The sequence below is a fragment of the Ammospiza nelsoni genome, chromosome 14 (genome assembly GCF_027579445.1).
Source record: "Ammospiza nelsoni isolate bAmmNel1 chromosome 14, bAmmNel1.pri, whole genome shotgun sequence".
Lineage (NCBI taxonomy): Eukaryota > Metazoa > Chordata > Aves > Passeriformes > Passerellidae > Ammospiza > Ammospiza nelsoni.
Window position 1 is genome coordinate 6128112 of NC_080646.1, and position 13472 is coordinate 6141583.

Below are 13472 nucleotides of genomic sequence, written 5' to 3' on the forward strand. Positions count from 1 at the left end.
TGCAGGGCAGGACCCGGCTCCCGCTCGGTGCCACAGGACCCTGGGCTGTGAGAGCCACCAACAAACCTTCCCTGCCCACCCCCCCTCCCTGCCCCTTCCCCTCCCCGCCACGAGCATGGGGCCAAGGACACACCTCGCTGCCCTTGGCCAAACAAACTAACTACCAACCTGGCACCAGTCACGACAAACGGCTCACGGTTACCATCCCCAACACCCCGCAGGAACCAAGGCCACCTCCACACCTCTCCCGTGCAAGGCAAACACCCCTCGAGTCCAGCAAGCCCCACAGCAAGGGGGGTCTTGCCCAGGCCAGTCCTGTGAGACGCCCCTGCATCTCTCCTGCCCCTCCCTTGGTGAACACCAAACAGTTATAACACTCAGGTCAATATATATAGGTACCACGTAGATATATTTGTGTCGCCCAAACGAAGATGACCAACCCCGCCAGGCACCACTCGTCCTTTCTGCCCCCTCCCTCCTCCTGTGGCTGTGCAGGAACGTGCCTGGGGACCAGCCTACGTGGCCCCATCACACTCCCCCACAGTCAGCTTCAAGGCTCCTTGCTGGTGCAGCGTCTTTAAGGCTTTGAACTCCAGGGGCATGGTGTGCGGGCTGGCCTGCGAGGTGTAGCCGTACTTGAGGCTGTCGTAGTAGTGGTACTTGACTGGGTTCTGGTTCTGGTCCAGGGGGAAGGGCCAGAAGCCATAGAGATAGATCTGGTTGCAGAAGCGGGTGGCCAGGGTGTACATGAGGAGGCCGGTGGTGGGGCGCTTGATGTGCACCTTGTTGGTCAGCCAGTACCTGCAAAGGGACACGGAGCCTGTTGGTCACACAGCACATGGAGCTGGTATTCACACAGCACACCCTGGAACCTGTTATTCACACAGCACACCCTGCCCTGCACCTTCTCCCTCTCCAGCCCCTCACTGAGGTGTATTGGTGATGCAAAGTGAGAGGATTCTGACTGGCAGGGCTCTCCATGCCAAGGAAAAGCCTCTCCAGGGACTGCATGCTCCTGCTCTCTGCCTGCTGGTTACATCTCACTTGTTGCCATGGCACTGAAGCATCTCGTGCCTCGACAATACTTTATGAAAAACAAATTGCTTGCAACAGTGGCTCTGGGTACTTCAGCCTACAATTATCTTCCAATCAACCCTGGAGATCAATACCACAGACCAAAGCATCCACATGTCAAGTAGACTCCAACAAGCCCTCAAAGCAGACACAGTCAAACACATGCTGATGGCTTTCATTGATGAATGGAGATTTTGCTCTGACAGCAAACACGACAGGGCTAGAAAAACATCTGCCTCGGAACAAAGGGTCACCAGGCTGAAAGAGCTAAAATGCACTGCTGAGTTCCCATTACACCCAGTCACTGCTGCTGTGATCCTGGACCAAGATTCATCACCACCCTCGGCAGCACGAGCCCATCAGACACACAATATGGCACGCTGCAACAGAAAATGTGAGATATGGAGGTCAGCTGCGCTCACTGCTGGGAAACACGTTAGTTTTTATGAGGGATGGTAAAAAGAACAGCGGAAGCATGGAGGGATGGAGTGATGCAGCAGCAGAAATGGTATCAGCTGTGGCATTTTGGGCTGCTGATAAAAATTATTGCAGAATCAACATCCTGTAAGATGATGTTTCCAACGCCCCGTATTTATTGCAAAAGCAACTTATCTGCTTTGCTCAGGAAAACACTGTCAGAGGAGCAAAATGAGAAAGGAAACGGTTTGGGGAGGTAGAAAAGATCCCCATCAGGCACAGTCCCTCCTCCCCCAGCATGTGTGATGCCAAAACTGCCCCAGAGCAGGCAGGGCTGGATCAGGCAGCACATCCTGCTGTGCCCCAGCCTCTCTGAGCCCTTGGATTACTTTTAAAGGTGAGTGACTGGCAGCCTTGGACAAACAGAGCACGTGGCACTTCTGTGCCCTCTCCAGGTGTTTGGGATCCTGAGGCAGGTCCTGCAGGGCAGTGAAGCCCCAGGAAGTGCCTTGCTTCTCATTTGCACTTTCTGCTGGGCTCCTGAGGGTCTGGTGCTCAGACAGCAGGAACCCTTGGGAGAGCTGAGCCTTAATCCTGCAAATTAGCTTTTCAAGAAAGCCATTAAAATTTAGCAACACAGGCACAAAACGTGCTTGCTTGTTCTCAGCCAGATAAGAGAAAAAAAATTGACTTTTCTGGTGAATCAAATTCTGGAAGCAGAGTGACCTCCTCAGCATATGCAGGAAGGGCGCAGAGACAGTTTTTTGGGGTGGCACACCCAGGGGTTCAAGTAAAGGATGAATATGATGTTTTGGGAAGGAGATGTTTGCCTGGCTCATGCTGGCATCCAGCACAAAAACAGAGCAAGAAACTGGGGGAAAAGCAGTAGAATCAGCATTTCCTGTGCTTGCCCAGCCACGGGGCTGTGCTGGGGGAGCCAGCAGAGCTCTCTGCAGTGCCACAGCCACCTGCTCCCACAGGTATCCATAAAGCAGCCTCCTTGATGAGTTTATGGGTAAGCACATTAGCCCCCCAGTGTGCAGAGGGAAATGGGAGATTATCACAACCATTTAACACAGTGAATTAGGGTCTCCTCATGCAGCAGGGAAGCCACCTGGGAGGAACCGTCAAGTCATATTAAGCAGCTGGCTTTGAGGGAAGGACAACTGTCTGGGTTTGTCCTGCAGCTGCTTTAGCCTCAAAACTCTCATTTCTAACACAGAAAAATACTGGTGACCTTTTGCCCTCCCAAAACACTGACTTTTGTGTTCTGCTGAGAGGCTGTAAACACTCCATGAACATCCAAGGACCCTGGCAGCAGGATGAAATGATGTACAGAGGCACATCATTGTACAGAGGCACAGGCCATGCATGTGACCATGCAGTTTCATGCATATTAACAATGAGAAAAATGACCTGGGTCAGGCACTGAAGCACCCTACAGACACATGCTGACCTCTGCAGCCCAGCACACACAAAATCCTCACCAATCCCAACAAGTGTGCATAAACCACCACCCTAAAACATCCCTAACACAACCAGCCCAGTGTATCCATGTCACCAAATGCAGCTAGTGAGCACTCACTTGATAATACACTGACAGGTCAGTTTTTAATAATGAAAATTAAAACCTGGCTCTTTTGTCTGTGTTTCCCTTTGTTGCAGGCAGGGCATTTCAAAAACCTCACTCATGCAGCATTATAAATTCTCAGTGCAGCTCTGAGAGGGGGTGAGGGACTCCAGGCTGTCCCAAACCACCCACAGGGATGACAGAACATAACACATAATGCCCAATCCACAAAACAGGCCATGCCACAGCTCCTGCAATTTGTTTCCTGCACAGTGAAGGTGGGAAATCCTCTGCTGAGGTCTGGGAAATACTTTTTAATGACTGGTTTGTGATGGGAAATATGCAAGACCTTCCTCTTATCTCTCCCACCACTGTCCAGCTGAGACAGCAGCCACAACCCTGGTGCAGGAGAGAACAGCTGGGGATGGAAATAAAACCTAATTAATTCTGTAAATCCAAATGAGGTTGTCTGGGCGCACATGGGATGCTGTGTCAACAGCACACCTTTAATATGTGAGGTCCAGGATTTTAATTAGGAGGAAAGATAATCTCGAAGCAGGCAGTAATTATTTTTCAAACTGGCTACACCAATCACCATAACTATTAACTGCAACATTTTATGGAAAGAGACAGCAATTAAAAGAGAAGAGCAAAGAGCAGTCCTGAAGCCCAATACCTGTGTTCTAAGAGCCGTTCTCCCAGTGAGGAGCTGGTGCTGTGTCTGTAAATAAACCCTCAGGGGTGGATGCAGGAGATAGGCAGGAGCCTGAGAAGGATTAGGATCAGAACAGGAACCATGATTCTGTCAGAGAAACACTGCCTGAGACAGCTCTGGTTTCAGATCATGGTGGTGACAGATGGAAAATGCCATCAGATCTTCAAGGCCATCTTCTGTAAGGAGGCTGCCTAGACACAAGCCCTGACACGTTCTTGAACTGAGACTGAACAAGAGCAGCTCAGAGAGTCTCATCCTCCAGCTGGGAGATGGTTCTGGCTGCTCCTCATCTCCTCATCCTCAATGGAGATGATCAGAAGGTTCCTAAGGCAGAACCTCTGCCAGGGGCCTTTTCTCAGGGAAGGAAACTGCTGTGCTGGGACCTCAGAGCCCGGTGGGAATCGTGCAGGAGGCAACACTGGCACTGCCCTAGGCAGTGTCACAGCTGCCACATGAGCCAGGGAAGGTGGCACTTCCCCACTGCACACCTGGAGCAGGTGCCACACCACCCCGAGAGTGCTCATCCTCCCCAGCATCACTGAATGTGAGCAGAAGAGCCTGGCCTGGATCTGGGCTGGAATGCAGAACTCCTCCCTGCATGCAGCATTCATGCTAGAGGGGGCAGGGGTCTTCTCCCTGCTCACCAACCTGACATGCCTGAGAAAAACCTAAACCTCCTGGTAAGGGTTAGCCCACAGGAGAAAATTAACAGAAAATCCATTGCCCTGATGAAATTAATAAAAGACATGGGTCAACGAAGAAATCAAATTTCAGCAGTTATCAGCTGCATTATTTCATGATACAAATCAGAAGAGCTGAAATAATGGAATTTGGGACTCTTTTAAAAAAGCTAATTCATAAAAGGGTGATATAAACACAGGCTGTTGTGGAGGTGCTGCCCCTTGAGTGGCAGCAGTGTTTTATCAGGCTGCCACACACACCCTGCTCCAGGAACAGCCAGGGAAACCAGGCACAGATAACCAGAGTGAGTGCCCTGACTGAGGCTGGTGCAGGGGGGACAGAACCCAGAGCTGGGTGGATGGAGATGAAGTGCTGGAGTTCAGGGAGCAGCTGATATCCCCCATTCAGCATTTTCCCAGCCCTCTTCCTGTCCAAGTATGGAGTTTCCTCTGTCACCTCCACCAGAACAGCCACAAGCAGTGATGAGAGCTGTGCTGGACAAGCAGGAATAGGCATGTCCCCATCCAATGTCCCATCCAATGCTAACACTGACTCCAAAAACTGCCTCTGGTGTCAGCTGGGCTTTATCCACAGGCTGGGCAAAGCCCAAACACCAAACCCAGCCCCCTTGTCTAGACTGGATCCAGACCATGTAGCCTGGTTCTGCCTTTGGTGACTTTGCACAAGCAAATGAGCCACAGATAAAAAACTCTCCTCTCCTCCAGATCTTGAGCTGTGATGTTTTTTCAAACACTATGGTACTCAATACCCTCAAGTTAAAGCTTTTCTAAACAGACAAAAAGGGAAAATAATTGAGAATAACCTTCTTTATTTCACCTTTCCTTTCTATGCCCCTTCACTTCTTTTGAAAAAGAAAAGACTGAATCTTCCAGATTAACAGGAACAAATTGACTCTCTCGGGCCCCCAGTGCAGACACACCACAGCTCGGGTTCAAGGTGCCTCAAGTGCAGAAGAGGAGAGGATAACAGCTCACACAAGGGCTTTTTCTGCAGGATTTCCACTGATCTAACCCACACATGGCTTTATGGGTGTTCACAGCTCCCCCTCACACCCCACTCCACTCACACACTTGTGAATGGCTGTTTTCTCTCCCTGCACCCTTTGGACATCCTTTTGCTTTATCTGAGTGCAGGACAACAATTCTTAAACCATTTATTTAATGTTTAGGGGAAGGGCTTTAAGGCACAAGACCCCAGAGCAGGTATTTCAGAGGAGCCTCTGTAAGCATGAAACTCCATCAGGGAGGAAGCATGAAGGAGCTGCTTTGGAAAACACACAAGTGATTGATGCTGGCCTGACACTGCTGGGCACAGCAGAAACAACCCTGAGACAGAGGGTGAGAAAAACAGAGCTGGGAGAAAAAAAGGAAAAGAGAAAAGGAAAAGCAGGAGCTGAGTGATGTGTTAGAGAAAAGCAGAGGCTGTGGAGGGATGCAGTGGAAGGAACAGGTCGGGAGAAACTGATGATTCTGAGTGCATGATTGTCCTGAAGAGCACACAACAGCTGTCACAGCTGCTTGGATTTAAACCTAATGGGAGACCAAGCCAAGGAGCTGGAAGGTTTATTGATTTTTAATTTTTTTTTTTCTCCCTCAAGAAGCCCTTAACAAAATCTTATGGGGCTGGAATTGGTTACTGCCAAGAGCCCCTTGTGATAGACACAGAGAGAAATGCTAGAGCAGATCAGACAAAGTGAAACACGGCCCTGAATTCCCTGCAAGGAGTGACAGACAAACCTCCCAACACAATTATTTCCCTCTCTGCCTGCATTCCATGTTATTTCTCTAACAAAAGCTGCTTGGCAATGGGGATTACAAGGATTTTTGGAGACACTAACAGGCACCTTGTAAGGGGTTTGCTGGCTCCTCTTGCCAGAGGAATTGCTCAGGGGACATTTCATGGAACCACTGCAAAGCAAAGCATCCACACACCCTGAAACAAACAGCAGCTGCCACTAAACTGTCCCCTCTCCATCCCTGGGGGTGACCTGGCTCCTTTCTGAGCTCCTGCACTGCAATGCTGAAGGCTCTCTCCCCTCCTGGTGAGAGCTGAACTGTGAGAAAAGCCTGCCACTATCAGCAAACATTTAAAGCACCCTCACAGCTTGAAAGGTGATGTCTCAAATGATGCTGTTAAGGACAACAAAACCAAATGCTTTTTACTTATCTCGGCAATGCACCCTCTACAAATGCCCCAAAATGCACTGAAAATTATAGGAAAAAGGCTCAATTGCCACTTGAAATGAGTTTTGGTTTGAGGGAAAGCAGAGCAGGACAATAAATACCGTGGTTCAAGGAGAAGTCAAGGGCTCACAAATGTGTTTTGCTGGTAGTGGAGAAAGAAAAGGCAACACTTTTGTGGCCAAATTGAAGTTGGCTGAGATGTCAGCCTTTGTAGAAAGTGTTATTCCTTGGAAAAAAAAAATAGGGGTGCCTTGTCTGGAAAACTTCCCCCATTTCTTATTTCTTTGTGAGTTCAAAATCAACTCAAGTTAGATGGTAAAAAGTAGTTTTATCCAAAAAGGGAGAAGATGGGACCTCTCTGCAGCAGCAGCCCACTGCAGCACAGAGGGATGTGCTGAGGGGATTTGTGGGTTTTTCATTCTCTGCTGCACACCACAAGCCACAAAATGTATTTGCTTCACAAATCTCAGATCTGTCAAATAAAACCACAGTGCTATGAACCAGCACAGAGAGAGCTGCAGAGACAGAGGAGACCATACCTTTCATAAGCAAAAATATGATCCTAGGAACTGGACAGTGACACAGAAGATGGATAAGCAAACTCCTGGTGATTCTGGTCCTGAGGAAGGCCTCCCTCACCCCAAACCACATCACATCAATTACCCTGAGCAGATGGTCAATTGGTACCTGAGAGATTTCCTACACAGCACCAAGCTCATCGCCCACCTCCCTGAGCTGTGCCCAGTTCATTCAGTTCTGCCTCAGTCACTCAAATCCACACAAGTTCCAAGCTTGCACCAAGGAAAGGGTTAACAGTGACTGAGAACAGCCCAGCCCCTCACCCCCAGCCCTGGGTGAGCCCTCTGTGAACTCCTGGGTCAGTGCTGCAGTGCTCCCATCAGCTCTGCCTTTCCGAGGGGGCTGCACTTCTCATTAGACTAATTGCTAATCAGTGGGCATCCTTGTTTTGCTGCTGATGAGTGTGAGAGCATCAGGGCAGGTCAGGCAGCAGCTCCCGTGGCTTGGAGGGCAATCCCTGACGAGGATCAGCACTGGCCCCTGTGGTTATAATCGAATTAGTGCTGCCCTGTGCTGCCAGGAGCCTCCTGGCCCTGCCCCAGCACGGTGAGCAGCCCAGGGAGGGCTTGGATGTGTTTCCAACCAGGACCCTGGGGTCTGACACCAGCACCAGCCACCTGCAGCACCCCCAGCTCACCTCAGGTGCCTGCTGCCCTCACTGGCTGCACCTCTCTGAGCCCCTGGGGGTTCTGAGAAGCACAAAACCCCATTCCCTGCATGAGAGCCCAGTGGAGTTACACTGAAGGAAGGAAGAGAGGATTCCAGGAAGGAAGGATTCCAGAAAGGATTCCAAGAGGAAGGAAGGACTCCAAGAAGGAAGGAAGGATTCCAGGAAGGATTCCAAGAGGGAAGGAAGGAAGGAAGAATTCCAGGAAGGATTCCAAGAGAGAAGGAAGGGAGGATTCCAGGAAGGAAGAAAGGATTTCAGGAAGATTCCAGGATTCCTGGAAGGAAGGATTCCAGGAAGGAAGGATGGATTCCAGGAAGGTTTCCAGGAAGGAAGGAGGGATTCCAGGAAGGAAGGAAGGATTTCAGGAAGATTCCAGGATTCCTGGAAGGAAGGAAGGATTCCAGGAAGATTCCAGGATTCCAGGAAGGAAGGATTCCAGGAAAAATTCCAGGAAGGATTCCAGGATTCCAGCAAGGAAGGATTCCAGGAAAGATTCCAGGATTCCAGGAAGAAAGGAAAGATTCCAGGATTCCAGGAAGTCCCTGCTCCAAGCCATGTCTGCATTGCTCCGTGCACGACACAGCACTGAGCCCCAGGGCTTCTCCCAAAATCCCTGCACCTCCTGCAGCCAGGCAGCTCCTGCCAGCCACAGGTGGTGGCTCCAACCAGGGACAGCCAGCCCAGCTGGACCACAGGGACACAGAGGGGCCAGCGAGATGCTGTGAGCTGGAAGATAAGCCCAGCAGCTGAGCCTGTGGAGGCATCCTCCTCTCCCATGGGAAAGGGATGCCTAACCCTTGCCAACTCCTCTGCAAAGCTTCCTATGGGAACTTTCTGGCACTGGGAATGGTTGCCAGCACAGGATTAGCAGCCTGTTGATTTAGAGGGCTTATTACAGCAGCTTAATTCTATTTTGACAGATGAAAGTAAGTCAATTATGGCTAGAAATAGCTCTGAATTTGGGTTGTGGGATTTTTTTTTCCTTCCTGTCTTCCCCTTCTGTGAGTTGTGGCATCATTTCCTTCCCTTTCTTTACCTCAAAGCCAGTGTTTTCTGTGAGAGAACTTCCCTCTCTGGCCCAGGGCAGCCTCTAACACTTGGGGCAGAAGTGGTACTTGCTGATTATTGCTGCCTGTGAGGCACCATGGAGCCACTCCACTCCTCCCAGGCTGCCCTAGAGCCCCTCCTTGGGCTTGCTCCTGGCTGAAACGACCCCAAAACCTGTCCCCAACCCACCCCCAGCACTGACACAGCCTGAGCTGGGACAGGAAACACCAGCAGGGACCAGCTGAGACTCAGAGATGTGCAGGAGAAGAGCTCAAAGAAATCAAGGAACACTACTGCTGAGGCTTTTTAATGGTGGGAGCACCAGCTACACCAGGAAATTGCCATCCTGTGAGATTAACAGGGTCTGGTCAGGATCAGAGGACAACTGCTGCCATAAGTCATCTCTAGCAAAAGTCACTTCTGCCTCAACTCCCTAAATGCCTAAAAAATCATGATCTTCCTAGAGAAATGAAGAACAAAAGCAAGAGCCTACCCCATTCCCAAGTCATTTACATGAAAATCTCACCCCTGGGGCTCTCTTTCTTTCATTTTCTTTCTTTTCTCATTCCCACCACAGCTGTGTCTCCTGAAGATCAGGCAGAGAACAGAAAGAGCCTTTCCTTCCCTCAGAGCAAACCCAGTCACCAGCACCTGGCCCTGTTCATGTGACCAGCAGGACCAGACCACGTCACTGCCCTCCCAGCCAGGCTCACACAGCAGCTCCGTGACTTGAGGAGCTGTGTCAGACCTGTGTCACTGAAGCACAAGGTGACAAATCTCATGGCCAGCTCAGTGCACACCCATTTCTCCAAGGAAAGCCCTAACCACAGCCTTGGGAGTTCTGGTGATGCCCCAGGAAAGCCCTGGAGGTTTGGATATTGCCAAAAGCCCTCAAAGAGCACAGTGGGGAGCCCCTGCTCACAAGTTCTTATCTGCCACTGTCACATTTTCTGAAAAATCCTCTTTAACTAGGATTCTTCTCCTGGGAAGCTGAGAAGACTCAGAGAGGGATGAAAACAATAATTATCTGATTTTTCTCCTGTGTTTTGCTGCTTTGGAATGTGGCTGGAGATTGTTTATCCAACATGAGAATTGTTTTAACTTAATGACCTATCATGGTCCAGCTGTGTTGGGACTTTGGAAGCAGTGACCAGTTTTTATTATTCATTCTTGTTAAGCCTTCTGTAAGTATCTTTTCTCTATTCTTTGGTATAGTTTTAGTATAGCATATTATATTATATTATATTATATTATATTATATTATATTATATTATATTATATTATATTATATTATATTATATCTCATATTATATAATATAAATTATATATTATATTATATATAATATATTATATACTAATTATATTAATGCTAAATATAAATACCAATATTAAGTATAAATTATAATAAGTAATATAAAATAGAATTTTTAATGAAGATGTTAACATATTAATATTAACATGATATGATATGATATGATATTATATTATATTGTTATATTATATTTTATTATACCATACCATACCAGCCTTCTGAGAACACAAAGTCAGATTCTCAATTCCCTCTCCGTCCTGAGGACCTCACAAATACCACACTTATCTAGGGACCATCCACCACCCCATCCTCCCTCATCGTCTGCAGAAGGGAACAACTGGTGCTGTTTTCCTGCAGGAAAACAATCTGTGAATCCCTCAAGCCCGGGGATCCCTCTCCAGCCCAGGGGATGCAGGCTGGAGCTCAGCAGAGCAGCGCTCACCCTCGGACCGCGTGCAGCAGGCGCAGCGAGGGGTAGGCAGTCCTGACGTTGATGTGGTGCTTCAGGATGAGCTCGTTGACCCACTCCACCCTCTCCTTGCCCCCCTTGGCCATGAAGGCAGGGATCCAGAGGATGCTGCCGTTGAGGCTGTGCAGGCGCTGCAGCAGCTTCTCCCGCCACGTCTCGTTCACCAGGTCCTCGAAGGCGCGCTGGATCACCGAGGGGTTCATGGTCACCAGGTCTGTCTTCATGCCCACGTCCTGGGAGTACTCCTGCACGGGGGCCAGGTTGCACCTGCAAAGGAGAACACCCAGCAGCTCTGTTTAATGCACTGAGAGAGGGCAGTGACAGGCGTGAGGGGGGAGTGGTGCCAAAAGCCAGGGCTGGTGACATCGTGCCCGTTCGCCCGCGCTTTTGGGAGGAAGAGGAGGGAGAATGACCCTCTGCAGTAAATTAGTGATGATGAGCCATCTCCATCTCAGCCACCATCCCCATGTGCACACATGTCCCCCTGGGACAAGGCTAGTGTCAGCCACTGTGGTGTCACCTCGGTGGTTTGCAGGGAGTGGCGGCTCTTCTGGTGCCTCTCAAAAATAACATCAGCAACAAAGCTCCTGTCTCTGCTCTCATGGCAGATTTTAGACAAAACAGCCTTTTCCACACAAGGAAAGCACTTGCCTCTTACTTCCAGCCCTGCTGGAGTAACATTATCCCGAAGGCCTTTTCTCCCCTGGTGAGTCTCTGCAAACAGCAGACCTGGTGGCACCATGGTGACATTGACACCAGCAGGAGGGGGATGCCAGGATGTGGTCTCCACAGGGTCTGGCTGTCTGGAGGTTGTGACCCTCAAAAAACCCTTTTTCTGTAGTGTTCATTGGCGCCTCCTCTCAGATTGTACATGTGGGTTACGGGCCATGTATCTTGATCTCCTGTGCCACAGCAGCGTGAGGGCTGAGGGCCCGTGGGACAAAGTGCCAACAAATCACCCTGGTTATAGAGTGGTTTCCTACAGCTCCTTCAGGGGGATCATCTGTGTCTGTGCCATGCCCATGGCACAGTGCAAATGGCACTGGGAACCAGCTGATGGGGAGATGCAGGAGATGCTCCCCCAGCATCCTAAAAACCAGAGGCTACCCATGTGTTTGCACACCGAATGCTCTGCTGTGGTGTTTGACAGTGAAGTTACAGTATTTAATGAGCAGGAATTGCATCCTAAGCATCTGCCTTGATAATCAGATATTATTACTGTTTTCCCTACTTACAGATGGGAAAACTAAAGGAAAATCCAGCTACTGGCATGGGGGCCTTTTGATTGACTCATCACAGGAGTGAATTCAGTAAAAATAAACATTGGAGCTGTATCCTGGACACAGACCCAGTCACTGGTCACTGCCAGCCCTGCTGAAAAGGCTGCATGGATGGAGCAAACCTTCCTCAGGAAGCTGCAGGCTCCAGCAGTGGCTCAGACAACCTACAATGGGAAGTGTGTCTGTGCCAGACCTGCACTAGCACATAGCTGGAGAGAAACTGCTCAAAATCCCCATCCTCACATCCAGAAAAGCTTTTATCCTGCAATTTTGCTGCCCGACACGAATGCCCCTCGCTGAACTTTGCCAGAACCACAGTAAGCAGTTTTTCCCTCTGCTCATTGTGTTCCAGTTGAGGATGATGCTCTGTCCCCTGTGGGCAGGCTGGAGCTGCCAGCAGCCAGGCAGCTGGAGCAGCAGGGCTTGAGAGGGGGACAGAGGTGACATTATCCTCATTCCCACGTCTCACCAGCACCGCCTCTGTGAGCCGCTGATGGATTGGGCTGTCCCTGTAATAGACTCACCAGAAAACAAATGTCTGCATGTACATAAATCATCTGTGGATTCCACAGCCTCTCAGCTAACAGGGGCATGGGGCTTGGAGGGCAGGAGCTCCTCCTCTCCACTTCAGACACCTCCAGAAGTGAATTTGGTGTGTCCCAGCAGGGCTCAGGATGTCTGCTGCAGGTTCCTGGGGCAGTGCAGCACTGGGGACAGAGGGGACACAGGGAGTGTCACACCTGGGCATGTGGTGCCAGGGTATCGTGTGGTACACTCTTGTGCTCAAGGGCAGAAGGGAATCAGGATTCTGAGAGCCCAGGATGGGGTTTGTCTGAGAGAAGAGGAGGCTCAGGGGGTAAATGGTGCACCATGAGAAGAGACAAGGTGCACTTACAAGAATACATGGGGAGCACTTGGGGATGTGTGGAAAGGTTTCCAGCAGAACTCTGAGTGCACATGGGGACGTGAGGCTGTGCTGCCCCAGCTGACCTGGACTCCAGCCCCCTGCACTGCTCCCAAAGCCCCTCTGTGTCACCATCATATTCTCTGAAAAATCCCTTCGCCAGGATTTCTTCTGGGAAGCTTTGAAGCCTCAGAGAGAAATGAAAACAACAATTATCTGGTTGCTTCTCCTGTGTTTTGCTGCTTTGGAATGCAGTTGGAGATTGTTTATCCAACAGCTGGTTGTTTGATTGGTTTCATGTGATTTCTTTTTACTTAATGACCAATCATTGTCCAGCTGTGTTGGGACTGGAAGCAGTCAGGAGTTTTAATTAGTATCTTGTTAAGCCTTCTGTAAGTATCCTTTTTCTATTCTTTAGTATAGTTTTAGTACAGTATAATGTAATGTAATGTAGTGTAATGTAATGTAATATAATGTAATATATGAGATGATATAATTAATATTATATAATAATATAAATAAATATAGAAATAATAAATAATATATAAAT

The 13472-nt window shown here is 49.4% G+C and overlaps 1 protein-coding gene across 1 annotated transcript in view; it reads right to left on the reverse strand.

The window, feature by feature from the left end:
* Window positions 1–392: 392 nt before the first annotated feature.
* The window catches only part of ST8SIA2 (ST8 alpha-N-acetyl-neuraminide alpha-2,8-sialyltransferase 2), a 29213-nt gene continuing 16133 nt past the window's right edge, over window positions 393–13472 (reverse strand). The window contains exons 5-6 of the mRNA XM_059482365.1: window positions 10712–11005; window positions 393–801 (exon numbers count right to left, since the gene is read on the reverse strand). Coding sequence (XP_059338348.1) covers window positions 516–801; window positions 10712–11005 — 580 coding nt within the window. The 3' untranslated portion in view covers window positions 393–515. The remainder of the gene's footprint in view (window positions 802–10711; window positions 11006–13472) is intronic.